Raw genomic sequence first — 15,059 nt, forward strand, 5'->3', positions numbered from 1 at the left:
TAAGCGCTTTATCCACCCTAGGGGGTGTTTCCCAGCGTGACCTATCCTCTGGCGGGAAAGGGTACGCCATTAGTAACTTTTTAGAAATTACCAATTTTTTGTCGGGGGAAGCCCACGCTACTTCACACACTTCATTTAATTCTTCAGAAGGGGGAAAAACTACTGGTAGTTTTTTCTCCCCAAACATAATACCCTTTTTTGTGGTACCTGGGGTCACATCAGAAATGTGTAAAACATTTTTCATTTCCTCAATCATATAACGAGTGGCCCTATTGGACATTACATTAGTCTCTTCGTCGTCGACACTGGTATCAGTATCCGTGTCAACATCTGTGTAAGCCATCTGAGGTAGCGGGCGTTTTAGAGCCCCTGATGGCCTTTGAGACGTCTGGGCAGGCACGGGCTGAGAAGCCGGCTGCCCCGCATTTGGCATGTCGTCAAATTTTTTATGTAAGGAGTCGACACTTTCGCGTAATTCCTTCCACAAGTCCATCCACTCAGGTGTCTGCCCCGCAGGGGGTGACAACACATTTATAGGCACCTGCTCCTCCTCCACATAAGCCTCCTCATCAAACATGTCGACACAGCCGTACCGACACACCGCACACACACAGGGAATGCTCTGACAGAAGACAGGACCCCACAAAGCCCTTTGGGGAGACAGAGAGAGAGTATGCCAGCACACACCAGAGCGCTATATAATACAGGGATTAACTAAATGATATCCCCTTATAGCTGCTATATGTATATTGCGCCTAAATTTAGTGCCCCCCCCCTCTCTTTTTTACCCTTTCTGTAGTGTAGACTGCAGGGGAGAGCCAGGGAGCTTCCTTCCAGCGGAGCTGTGAGGGAGAAATGGCGCCAGTGTGCTGAGGGAGATAGCTCCGCCCCTTTTTCGGCTGACTTTTCTCCCGCTTTTTAATGGATTCTGGCAGGGGTATTTATCACATATATAGCCTCTGGGGCTATATATTGTGATATATTTGCCAGCCAAGGTGTTTTTATTGCTGCTCAGGGCGCCCCCCCCCCAGCGCCCTGCACCCTCAGTGACCGGAGTGTGAAGTGTGTATGAGGAGCAATGGCGCACAACTGCAGTGCTGTGCGCTACCTTGGTGAAGACTGATGTCTTCTGCCGCCGATTTTCCGGACTCTTCTTGCTTCTGGCTCTGTAAGGGGGCCGGCGGCGCGGCTCTGGGACCGAACATCAATGGCCGGTTCCATGCGGTCGATCCCTCTGGAGCTAATGGTGTCCAGTAGCCTAAGAAGCCCAAGCTACCACCAGTTAGGTAGGTTCGCTTCTTCTCCCCTTAGTCCCTCGCTGCAGTGAGTCTGTTGCCAGCAGATCTCACTGTAAAATAAAAAAACCTAAAATATACTTTCTCTCTAGGAGCTCAGGAGAGCCCCTAGTGTGCATCCAGCTCAGCCGGGCACAGGATTCTAACTGAGGTCTGGAGGAGGGTCATAGTGGGAGGAGCCAGTGCACACCAGGTAGTCCTAAATCTTTCTTAGCTGTGCCCAGTCTCCTGCGGAGCCGCTATTCCCCATGGTCCTTACGGAGTCCCCAGCATCCACTAGGACGTCAGAGAAATGTCATTTGCCATCACAATATTCCTGCATCCATTTACAGGCACCTAATATCACTTCTAACAGGAGATAAAGATTAAGGTACCCATGCCTTCATCATATGCATCAGAAAGGAATTATCAACATCAGTAGAAGCAGAGAGACTCGCTTTGAATAAAACTTTCAAGTCAATGACTTAGGGCCTTATTCAGGTTTGTTAGCAAATCGAAAAAGTAACCAACTGGACAAAACCATGTGCACTGCAGGTGGGGCAGATGTAACATGTGCAGAGAGAGTTAGATTTGGGTGGGGTGTGTTCAAACTGAATTCTAAATTGCAGTGTAAAAATGAAGCAGCCAGTATTTACCCTGCACAGAAACAAAATAACCAACCCAAATCTAACTCTCTCTGCACATGTTATATCTGCCCCACCTGCAAAGTAACATGGTTTTGCCCAACTGCTTATTTTAGTCAACCACATAAACACTTTAGTATTAGAATGCTGAAGAAACAAAACCACAGGAAAAAACCCTGCCAGTCATCATCATTGGACCCTAGGACAATGTGTGTTATAGACAGAGAACAAGAATGGTTCCTAACTAAAGAAATTTGAATATACTCAAAAGCATAGGCGTATCTATAATGGGTGCAGTGTGTGCGGTGCAAACAGGCCCTTGAGTGCAGGGGGGCACCCTTTTCTTAAATAGTCACCTCTCCGGAGACCCCGTCAGCGGCAGCAACAGAGCACAAATCACAGGGAAAATGGGGTGTTGGACATTTTCCCAGAGTTTTGCTCATGAGCCATTGATGGAACAATGTCCGCTGCACCATTTTTCTGGAGATCTGCACATGCGTATAACAGTGTAAGCTCTGAGTGCTGAGACTCTACACAGCGCTGCTGGATAGGGAGCAGGGGACCCGGACGGCAGGTGCACACGGGACTCCTCCTCTCTTAAAACGCCCCTTCTCAAAAGTGTAGTGCAAGAAAGATATAAAAAGTGCTTGTATAAAATAAGCCCTTCAGATCTAGTCAACGGGTGGTCTTAAGTTTGCCGGCTGTCGTGATCCCGGCGCACAGTATACCAGCACTGGAGTCCCGACAGCCGGCATACCGACATTTTTCTCCCTCGTGGGGGTCCACGACCCCCCTGGAGGGAGAATAAATAGCGTGGCACGCGTAGCGCACCACTGTGCCCGCAGCATGGTGAGCGCAGCGAGCCCGCAAGGGGCTCATTTGCGCTCACCACTCTGTCGGTATGCCGGCGGTTGGGATTCCGGCACCGGTATGCTGGTCACCGGGAGCCCGGCCGCCGGCATACAATATTACACCCCTAGCCAACACATCCAAAAAGGAATATAAAATCTCTCCCATAATATATATCTCTATCTTTCTGTTGGGGCAATGGGTACACTAGAAGCAAAGTAGTTAATGTACTGTCCCAGTGTAGATAAAGCCTGAAGGCCAGATGTATATGATCAGCAGTTCATAACGTGAGGGAGTTGATGAATACTGATTTATGACCTGGTTTTATAATCTCGGTTCAAAGGATAATCTCTAATGAGAACAAGCCCTAATGCCCCGCAGCAAATACAAGTATGAAGAGATAAAGGAGTAGAAAATGTAAGGAAGACTGTCAACTGTAATAACTAATGCTCCTGTAAATATATTATACATTTAATTAGTAGTGTCATCTGTCAGCCTCACATTAAATGGTTTCATTCCAGGTGTTTGATAAAGGCATGAAGTATAATTTATAAAAAAAAATATATATATATCTGTTTTGCTGAAGTAATTATTAGACTTTTCTTTTTTTTGCAAACATATTACTAACACATTCCTTTCTCGTCTGTGCCCATACTTGTTTATCTTTTTGGCATTAACTATTGCCTATTAACAAATACTTTTAGTTTATTTCTCAAGCAGTGGATGACATACAACGGAAAACCTAAACATTGTCACTTTGGGATACATAGGATATCCCGGCAGACGGGATGCCAGCTGTCACTATAACAACAGCGGCATCCCGTTTGCCGGAATCCCAGCAGCGAGTCGATTTGCTGTGTTCGCCACGCATCAGGGCAGGTTCTATTCCCACTCGGTTGGTGGCATGGACCCACCAACAGAGTGGGAATAGTGGGCGAGTGTCGCCATTCCGTTTGTCGGTAAAATGTCGGCTCTCGGAATTCTGGCGTCGGTCTCCTGAACGCTGGGATCACGACATCCGGTATATTGACTGCATCCAGTCACTTTATATACAGGAACAAGGAGCTAAGTAGCCACCCAGATGTGCTCCACAATAAAAAGGACAGTTTTCAATCTCTAGAACTAAACTGTACTGGAAAATAGTGACCTACATTGGTAGAAATGGAACACTGTATTTTAAACAATGAACACACCAATTAATATGGCTACAAAACAGAATCCCCAAACTGGGAACAGGCATTTGGTTACGCAAAACTATACTTTTAAATGAAGCTAGATATTACACTTGCATGAGACATTTATTTATGTACATCATTTTGTAAGGAAAACGGCCCTGAGAATAATTTTTTGTCCCCCCCCTCCCCCTAATTAACAGTCAATCAAGTTGTTGTTACGCATTGTCATGACAGAGTATATGTAAACAAGCTCCTACCTCTTCTGCTTGCATTGCTCTTTCTCTACGTCGATTTAGACTTTTCATCACAAACGGATCTGTTTCAAATTCCATCTCTCGGAATTTTGTTGGACGTTGTTTCAATTCTTCTTTATCAGAGTATTCCTGAAAGACAGCTTATAATTATTTTCTTTTCTGTTTTTCACTCTTTCCAACTCCACTTAAATCATTATGCGCCACATCAATATATGGCTAAAGAGAACACCTTTGCAGAAACACATACAGTACATAAAATTAAAGTTTGGTTAACACCTGTTGTAAATATCTCAAGCAGCGGACTATTGGCAGGGTATAATACATACTCTTCGATCCTGTATCTGCTAGCTAAGCAGACAAAATACACAGCAACTCATCTTATGTACACTGATGTACGCAGTTGTCAGGATATAAAAATATAGGGCCTGATTCTAAGTCGATACAGTTTTTTGTACTGGCATGCGTCTGAGTGGCATCATTACACATGCATCCTGATTTTATGTGTACAAAGTTGCAGTAAAGATTTGGACAGACCATAGCAGAAATGCAAGAGGCAGACATGAATGGTGACTGGGAGGTCACGGGAGGGGAAGTGTGAGTGTGTGAGGGGTGAAAGGGGGTACCAAAAAAGATGAATGGAGATGTTGCATCTAGTTAGCACTGCTGCTCATCCAGGAGGCCATACTTAGATGGAGAAACTGCACCTACCAGAGGGTAATGCAGCCTCTAAAGATGCCGTGAATGGGCATCTCAGTCCATATGCGTCCAGACACGCGGATATACACCTGGGAACAGCTGTATAGCGTCATTAACATAAAGACGCAGATGGGACTGTGGCAAAATATGTCAAGATAGCAGAGTCTGAATCAGGCCCATAAAGTAATTTTCTCCTATTAGTTCACAGTACACAGATGTGTCCTCATACATCTTTGCTGCAGTTACGCCAAACAGCCCCTCTTGGCACTCCAGGTTGCATCTTGAGTTGAGTCTTTTTGCAGAGAATGCGCAATTCACAATGCAACGGGACTATGATGCACAAAGACACTGCGCTGCTTTGATATAAGACACTTGTATATCTGTGTGTAACATGAAGTGCTACAATGTAGCAACCGCAGCTTTTTTCCAATACAAGTTCTTTTCTGCTCCGTATACAGGCCCTCATTCCGAGTTGTTCGCTCGCAAGGCGATTTTAGCAGAGTTACACACGCTAAGCCGCCGCCTACTGGGAGTGAATCTTAGCTTCTTAAAATTGCGAACGATGTATTCGCAATATTGCGATTACTAACTACTTAGCAGTTTCAGAGTAGCTTCAGACTTACTCGGCATCTGCGATCAGTTCAGTGCTTGTCGTTCCTGGTTTGACGTCACAAACACACCCAGCGTTCGCCCAGACACTCCTCCGTTCCTCCAGCCACTCCTGCGTTTTTTCCGGAAACGGTAGCGTTTTCATCCACACGCCCATAAAACGCCGTGTTTCCGCCCAGTAACACCCATTTCCTGTCAATCACATTACGTTCGCCGGAGCGAAGAAAAAGCCGTGAGTAAAAAAACTATCTTCATAGCAAAATTACTTGGCGCAGTCGCAGTGCGAACATTGCGCATGCGTACTAAGCAGAAAAACGCTGCGATGCGAAGAAAATTACCGAGCGAACGACTCGGAATGAGGGCCACAGACTCAGTCACACACAATATACTGTACAAGTGTTTTATCAGAATAAGCAGCACATTTCCTAATGTGTCCTAGCCGCATTGCGTTACGAGTACGACGGGAAAAAATACACCCAATGTTAGAAGACTTGCACAGGACCTGCCGGCTCACTCACGCAAGGCATCTCGCGCTGCTGGGCGTATTGAGACTGGATGTATGAGGACACATCTGTACACTAACAATTTGCCTGAATTGATTTGTTTGGCTATGCAAAAGAAACCTATTCACATAAACACAAATATATAGATGCCCAGAAATGAGAAATCTAATTTTTATACCTTGCTTTCCCATTGTGCCCGTTCTGGTTGGTTTGTTGATCTGTGTGTTCTTGGCTCTTGTGGAAGCTCTACTGTACGACGTTGCCTAGTATGGTGCTGGTCCACTCTCCTCTCTTTATTTTCTAACATCAAGTTGATTAAATCGCTGGCTTTTCTTGGGCTTCTTCGTTCAGAAAGCTGTAGTCTTTCATCTACTGCAGTAGACTTCCTTTCTGTTTTCACAGAGCTTTCACACTCCACCACCACAGCAGCATCTTCTGTATAAATATTGGTGCTCATTTCAGCTTGAATTATTTTGGCACGCATATGTGGAGTGGATTTGTCGGCCATTGTTGTTGGCAACTCCATGGCCTGTGTGGATCGTGCTTTATAGCTACCACGAGTTCTTGTGGAGGATTCCAGAGAAGAATCTAAGCTAACTATATTGTGACTCTTTTCTGAATGTCCATGGATACCTTGATCATCCCTTCCTTTATCTTGATTTTTCTCACGACTTGCCTCAGCAAGAGAATGCATATTATCTAAGATAGTTGCACTTTTGGGGGGATCATGTTTATGATCGCCTTTTGTTGAGGTAGTTTCTCGAGAACTGTACCATGACGCAACAGACTCATACTGGTAGCCTTCTGTAGCGGTAACATGTTTTGGGGGATCGTTGTATTTAGTGCTAGAACCTTTTGAGACACTGTCCCTGAAAGATCTAGACCTTTCCCACTTAAACAGATTTTGATCATCACCCCTGAACTTATTTTCTTTATCTTTCTGTTGATTAGCATTATAGTCTGCCATCAGAGAATCAATGTCCACAACTTTTGATTTGTAAAAAGCATCCAGCTTAAGAGGAGAATCTTGAAGACTTTGTTCTTGTGTATTCTCAGACTCCATTTTATATGTTTTCTGTGTAGTTTTGACATAAGACTCTCTATATGTAGGACCTTTATCATCAAGGCTTGGCTTTTGCCTGTGTCTCTTGAGTAATGCATCAATGTCAATAACATTCTGTCTTTCTGAAGTCTTTTCTGACTTACCTATTAAATCTTCTTCAACAGTTTTCTGGTTTCTGATTGTTTTGATTTCCTTTGAGGCACTTAAGGTTCCAAAGTCGTCTTTGGTATTTTTTTCTTCATTTGTGACATAATCACTGTATGACCTTGTATATGTGGTGTTCAGTCTCTTATCACCCTGAAAAAGAGATTCTTCTGATGGTAAATGGAATGCACTATTACTCAGATTTTCAAAATTGTTCTTCTGTTTTTTGTTATCTACACATGTTACAGCAAAATAGGTTGCTTTTGTCTCAATAGGAGATATGGCTTTAACAGTAGATGTGCTCCCTTTGTCTTTATTTTCACTTTTCAATTTCAAATCTGTTGGCTGCCTTTCTTCATCAAGCTCAGATTTGAATATATCAGAGGTAATTCGTGCACCATCGTTGCTTGTATCTCTAGCATTAAATGAGGCTTTCCTTCTCATCCACTTAAGGTCTTCTTTAGATTCTTCCTTGAGTGGTTTAGGTGTTAAATCCTTCTTTATTTGCTCAACTTCTTGATTTAACATTACATTAATAAAGTCATTTGATGCAACTGTATGGCCTTTTTGAGTTAATGCTCCTGGTTCATTGTCAGATGAAAACCTGTTCAGATTGAATAATTGTGTTTTCACCTCATGAACTGGGGATGTATTTTTAATTTCTTTAACATTTGAATTTGTTACACTTGGTTCATCTTTAACAGGTTTAGATGGTATCTTCAAGTCTTTCTCTAAAGAGTCACTAACTGACTTGTATGGTTGGCGATTAAAATCACCAAAATATCGGTTTATTCCTTTGTTATTTTCTGTACCGATTCCAAAAGAAGGGTGATCCAGAGTATCCTTTTCCAATGTATTATCTCTTTTTTCTTTGTTTTCGAATATATAGGATTTATCCTGAAAATCAGATAGTTTCTCATCTCCTATGCTTTTGTTTTTACTGGTTAAATAAGTTCTCTCTCTTATGTAATGACTTTCAGCTGGTGCTGTCCTCTCAATCTTTTCTCCTCTAAAAACAATTTTTTTCTCAAAAGGAACATCAACGTCTCTTGGAAAAAGTATATTAGATGAACTTTCCTGTGGACTGTCTTGGGTCCTTCTCTTTATGTATTCACTCCTGCTTCTTTGTAGACTACTCGCTGAGGGGCGCTCTGTAAAATGTTCCTCTACCCCTAACATGTCCTGATCCCTATCTTTTTTGTGGAAAGATCGTCGAGATCTAAGGGTCGTAGCTTTATCTTCAGGTGCCATTTGGACAGACTCACTTAAGACTTTTTCACCAACTGATTGGATAACTTCAAATCTTGGCTCGATGCGCCTGTTATCAACTTTGTTGAGGTTATGTAGCCCATCTCCAACATTACCAGCCTCTTTAGGAGATGAGAACTTTCCAAAGGACCTTTCCCTAATCTTATCCGAGAATTCATGGTCTTTGCTGCATTGTGATACTGAATGCACATTATCACCACTTAGCCATTCTGACCAACTCGTCGTTTCATGTTTAGTCCCTGAACGTTCAGATGAGGCATCAGATCTGGGAGGATAGCTGGATAGAGGATCTCCTGCATGGTATACTTCAGCAGCATTATGTCTTTCTATTTTATGTTCAAACATTGTGGCTTTCACCGTTTTCACAGTTCTGTCTGCTACGTCTGAATTAGGTTCTTTTTCAGACACATCATTTGTAGTGTCATATTTGCTATCTTTGTATGTGTACCTTCTCTCTTTGGGAATATTTGAACTTTCCTCAATTTGTAAACGTTCATCAACTTTTCTGATTGACCTCCTTGGTCTTAGTGGTTTCTCCTCCGATAACTCACTTGTTCTCCAGTCTGTATTTTCCTGGGGGGGGGGGGGGGGGGGGAGGAATAAAAAAAAAAAAAAAATGAACCATGTTAATATGTATGTTTATTATTATGTAAATACTATTAGCAATCATAAATGTAAATACTATTAGCAATCATAAATAATAAAAGCATAGAAAAAATAAGGATAATACAATAACTATTTGAAAAAAAGAAATAGGATACACCACTATAAAAATGTAAATATTGCCATGACATGCTAATTAAAAAAAAAAAAAAAAATCTAGATTAGACTTCTGTGGTAAATCAGAAATGACAGTCATCTGAGATAAATGGTGAGCGCTCGCACGTATCGAATAAACCAATGAAAAATACTGTTAATGTTTAAAAAGGCCACAATTGCGAGAGAATTAGAAGTACTATTATCACCCAACTCAAGACCTGTAAAAGGGAATAAGCTCATGTACAAAGACATTGGCATCCCTGTTTCAACAGTGCACAAGGTTATTAAAGTTGGCTGCTCATGGAACCATGAACAAGAGCGGGCAGACAGAAGTAAATCAATGAGAGATTACTTTAAAAGGTTGATACAAATTGTGGAAAAAACACAACCTGGCAGTATCACTGTGCATACGTGAATTGCGTTCATGTGGAGGGACTAAAAGAAGGAGGAGGGACCAAAACCGATCCCTATTCGCATCTTGAACCACCTTGCCAAAAGCAGCAAGTTCGAAAATTACATAATTGGATGAATAGGAAAAAAATATATATAAATGATCCCCGTGCCACATTCCGTTCAGGGATGAACAGAATGTTTTAGTGGAAGTTTTAAATAGGAAGATGGAGTTCACTGCTGTAGAAGGAGGCATATCATTAGATCCCAGAAATTGCAGTCACAATAGCAATTGATTACACAAGTAATTAGTGGTCTGTTTTCTTCAATTGTGACACATTTGTGCACAGTGATAATGTTGGGTTATTACCCACTAGTAAAAGGTTCATCCATCAGGGTCACCATAGTCTGGCCTCATGCCACTACTCACTTCTCCATCCATACAACCATACATATATATATACACACACACAATCAGGAGATTGTAAAATAGCTAGATAATGACGACAGACAGTATGGATAGATATCTATCCTGCTACAAAGGACTGCCATGAAAGCCTAAGCCTTCTTCGCACAAGTTGCCATCGCCTGAGTAGCATGAGCTCTAGTAGTTCTGCCACCATAAGCCCTTTCCTCTTGAACGCATGCGGTTGAGATGAAAACATAAAATAACTTTTGGTTGACTGGCTTTCAGAACCTGTCTATCTCAAAATATATTTAAAATCGTTAATTGCACAATAGTGTCTGTTAATAAACTATTCTTATGGCAAAAAGTAAATGACCACTACTTCTTTTATTGTATCCATCTTAGTGGTACATCAGGCAATGGGTGATATTATGCTTCTGTAAGTGAGGTCCCACAGAGATATAAACAACCCGATAATTCCCTTTATTGCTTGGAAAAACTAAAATGACCATATCTTCAGCAAAAAAAAATAATACTCAAAGCTGATACCCGATCTTTGTGTGTACATAAAGCAAGTCCCAAACTAAGGGATCTATTTCCTAAGCCTTGGATGGAGATAAAGTGGACGGAGATAAAGTACTGACTTTTTTAAAACCCAGCCTGTGACTTGGCAGTTGGGATCTGATTGACAGGTACTTTATTACAAATGATCTCTAGCTGGTTAAAACCAGGTGTAATTCATGCTTGTTCTGGTTTAAAAGGGATAGTATGGTATGATAGATAGATCGATAGACAGACAGACAGACAGACAAAGTTCCTTTCTGTCAATGGCCTCTGTACTTTTCTCGAAAGAAGGTCCCCATCCTGTAGTATTGGAATCTGTCACTACTATTAGCCACTCTGGCTTTATATTATTGTGTGATATCACCAGATCAGAGAATACCTTTTATATCGTAAATAACTTTATGTTGTTTTCCAGAGAAGTCTGTTTATGATCCCACAAACTTCGTAGTTCTAACTAGAGATTGTCCATGTGCCATCTTCCCCAAGGAAGAACTAATGTGGAAGAGGACATTTCCCAATAGTATAAGGCATACCTTGAAACACATTGATGAATATGTGATTGATGTGCCAGGCACTGTATTTTGAGATATCTGTTAAGAAAGTGGATTTGTTTTTAATGGTTTTTCCCAGATTCTTTCTGTTGTGAAGGAAGGAGCTAAATTTTAGATTAAATTACAGTTCAAATGTGTCTGTTGGACATAGGGGTAAATTTACTAAAGCTTCTAAAACAGAGAAATGGTGATGTTGCCCATAGCAACCAATCAGATGCTGTCTATCATTTTCTAAAAGGCAATAGAGAAATGATAGACAGTATCTGATTGGTTGCTATGGGCAACATCACCAATTCTCTGTTTTAGAAGCTTTAGTAAATGTACCCCATTATCAGTTCTGATTCTTACTGCCTGATCAGACAACTTCAACTCCAGGGTGTCGTTCAATTATGGGCACAACTGGACACATATGTGAAGGGTCTTAAGAGTTGTTGCCAGGCTAAAGGGCAGAAAAGTGTACTGGAAATGTGGTTCTAGAATCCAGTTGCTCAGTCATTTTCTGTGGGGAGCAGGCACAGAGATGTTGGCACTGACAAAACTGTTAAGTCTTCTGAAATTCAGCACCTGGCGGTTTCTTCACAAGAGTTTTGAAAAGGTGTCTTTGCCCTTCTGATTTTTTTGATTAAATCTTGAAGTGCTGTTTTGTAGTGCTTCTAGTTGTGAAATTCCCAGGTTTATAACTTTTTTTAGATTAATAAACTCCTAGTGTGAGGATGACGACTGAGAATACCTCTTTTATCATCCCTGATGTAAACAAATAGCTACCTATCTGGCATTTTTCAGTATACTTGAAGCTAATTTCTTCCTGAATAACATTAGTTCCTTCATACGAGAAATTAGTAAAGCTATATTTGGACCATAAAAGGGTTCTTCCTGCAACTATAGATGATGCCAAATTGTGGTGTCCAAAGAAGCTTCACACAGGAATTTAGTTCATCTCTGTATGACATAGGTTTACCTTCTTATGGACATCATCCGAAGAGTTTATCACCGTAGTTTGCATGCTCAGGAAACTGCAACGATGGCAATGACAGGCTTCAATGTTGTACCCAGATGAAATATAAGGTTTTTGAAAGTATCTCCCAAAGGGGTCCCAAGCGCCGGCATAACATACTACACCCTTTGACCAAAGTCTATCCAATTGTGACCATTCTTTCACATTTTTTTTAAAATCAAGTATTGTTATTGAAGATTTTTTTTGTGTTACAAAATAAAATAAAACATCAAAAACAGGGCATATATATAGCAATGAGCATAGTACGAGCTATGGGTTACTGCAAACAAAAATTACAAGCTCAATTTGGTAAAATTTGCATTGTAAGACATAATAAGCAATAAAACATACGGGAATGGAAGCAGTAAATACAGGAATGGAACATTTATAAAGAGCATTATAAGTGGTCAATAGTCAATAAAGGACAGAAATGTGTCAGCATTGGACAGGTGCAGCAAAAACATCAAAAGTAACATACATAGAGAATGAAGCATCTGCTGGCAGAGGTATTTCAGCCGAGGTCACCATATGGAGTGTTCAGAGGTAATGAGGTTCAAGGGCTTATCTAAATTCCCTCCAGAGGGTTCACATTCTATAAAATTTTAAGAGGCACTTTCACTTCCGATACTTAAAGCCTTGATGAGAAATGGTTACATTAACTAGGGACAACCAGGATGAAAAAGAAGTGGGATCAGGAGCCATGCATGTGCGAGCCATACAAACACGGTCTAGCGTTAATAGATTACTCACATGTAAAATTAAGGACACATTGATAGAATTCATCAGGCTTAAAAGGTTAAAAAGGGAATCCATTTACTCGTACCCAGTATGCAAGCAACAACTCTAGAAAATAAGGAGGCTAACTAAGGACATGACCAAAGCAGATGCCAGAAACCAGCAGAAGGGGTTGTATACTTGGGACAGATATCTAAAGACAGACCACCAAAGCCATAAAGCCTGATATGGGTCCAATAGACCCTGTGTAGAGTTGGATCTGCTAATATTTGGCACACACCATGGCATCCCAGTAGGGACTTCCAGTAATCATCTGACAAGACACTCAGGTCCACTACCCATGAGCCCCATGATGTGCGCATAGAGTGGGGTAGGCTAGAAAAGTAGACTTCCAACCAGGGAAGGTAAGGACTAACAACCGAACCAGAGATGCAGAGATGGTAAGAGTATCCCTCCTCACTGTGCACAGAGAGCATGCTGGAGTTGCAGCATGCTAGATGGGTTGGAAGGCCAAAAGTGGAGCATAGATATGGAAAGGAATGAAGGGAACCACATTTAAGGGATATGTGGGGGACACATTGCTTTTTGGACTTCGTTTTCCAATGAAAAATACTTGTTCAGATGCCAACATTGTTGTTTACTCAGTTTCAGCGCTATAGGAATTATCCACCACACTTGAGGAATCATGTTCTAAACTTCCTAATCTAGAGGCAGGAAAAGAGACTAGGAAAAAGAAGGAGCTCATAATATACCATTCCAGCTGAGATTTTTTAAAGCGGTCTACTAATCTTGAATGGATTCATACCCATTGTAAGGGTTTTCATGGAGTATTCAAAGAGAAACATATACTATTATTAAACAGAAGAATCAAAACAGAATGATTAAAAGTAGTCAACATAGAGGTCCTGTTACCTCCTGGAAGCATAAATGTGGGACAAAAATCCTGACAGAATTACTGCTCCTTTTGTTAACTTAACTAAACCTAAAAACGGAATGCATTCAGGGTCAGTCATAACACAGTCAGAATACAGACAGAATACAGACAGCGGGATCCCGATGGTAAGAATTGCGACTGTAAGTACGGGGGGTAAGGCCCCAAGGGTAGGATTACGCTGTGGATGTGAGGTGGTTAGGTTTAGGCTGTGGATGTGAGGTGGTTAGGGTTAGGCTGTGGATGTGAGGTGGTTAGGGTTAGGCTGTGGGGGGGGGGGGGGGGGATAAGCTTTGGGATGGGATAGTTAGGGAAATTGGTTAAAATACCTACCTACAGCATCCTGACTGCCGGGATTTCGTACCTATCCCCTATAAACAGGACAGGACATGCATTATCAAACAAACAAAATAAAAAACCCTTCCTCTTAAAGAGCATATCAAATAGATGCTATAGGCCAGTAAGCTCAGACATGTTAAGTTGGGTACACACTACACAATGTGGCTGTCGGATGATGGGAATGGGTAATGATACATCAGCCATCCCATAAACTCTCCCGTATGCCACATCCAGAAGCTTTACGTCCCTCACCAGGAGCGTAGCCAGTACTTTGTGGGCCCCACAGCAACATTTTGAAGGGCCCCCCGTCCCAATGCTTCTAGAGAGACACTTCTCTGCAGCAGTTGTTAATTTTATGCCCTATAATAGTGCCATAGTTCATTTTCGAAACCATAGTAGAGCCTTATTTAATGTTATGCCCCATAGTAGTGCCCTAGTTTCTTTTATGAATCGTAGTAGTGCTTAGTACACCTTATGTCACATTTAAGAGCTGCCAGTACACATTATGCCGCACAGTACCCCCAATTCACATTATAATATATAGTGCCCCCTGTTCATATTGTGCCTCATTACAGTGCCCCAGTTCATGTTATATAACATTAAAATGCCCTACAGTTCATTTTATACCACACTACAATAAGCAGGTCCAGGGGCATACCTAGATATATTGCAGGCCCCAAAGAAAAAGTTTGAAAGGACCCCTACGTACTACCCAATGGCGAAAAAACAAATTTTATGGTAAGAACTTACCATTGTTAAAACTCTTTCTGCGAGGTACACTGGGCTCCACAAGGATAGACATTGGGGTGTAGAGTAGGATCTTGATCCGAGGCACCAACAGGCTCAAAAGCATTGACTGTTCCCAAGATGCATAGCGCCGCCTCCTCTATAACCCCACCTCCCTGCACAG

General features: G+C 41.7%; 1 protein-coding gene across 2 annotated transcripts in view; it reads right to left on the reverse strand.

Moving 5' to 3' along the window:
* KIAA1671 (KIAA1671 ortholog) overlaps positions 1-15,059 on the reverse strand; it is a 431,335-nt gene that overhangs the window by 241,318 nt on the left and 174,958 nt on the right. For both annotated transcript variants that reach the window (XM_063913220.1, XM_063913219.1), the window contains exons 4-5: positions 6,183-9,053; positions 4,200-4,325 (exon numbers count right to left, since the gene is read on the reverse strand). In XM_063913220.1, coding sequence (XP_063769290.1) covers positions 4,200-4,325; positions 6,183-9,053 — 2,997 coding nt within the window. The remainder of the gene's footprint in view (positions 1-4,199; positions 4,326-6,182; positions 9,054-15,059) is intronic.

Source organism: Pseudophryne corroboree, chromosome 1 (genome assembly GCF_028390025.1).
Source record: "Pseudophryne corroboree isolate aPseCor3 chromosome 1, aPseCor3.hap2, whole genome shotgun sequence".
Taxonomy (NCBI): domain Eukaryota; kingdom Metazoa; phylum Chordata; class Amphibia; order Anura; family Myobatrachidae; genus Pseudophryne; species Pseudophryne corroboree.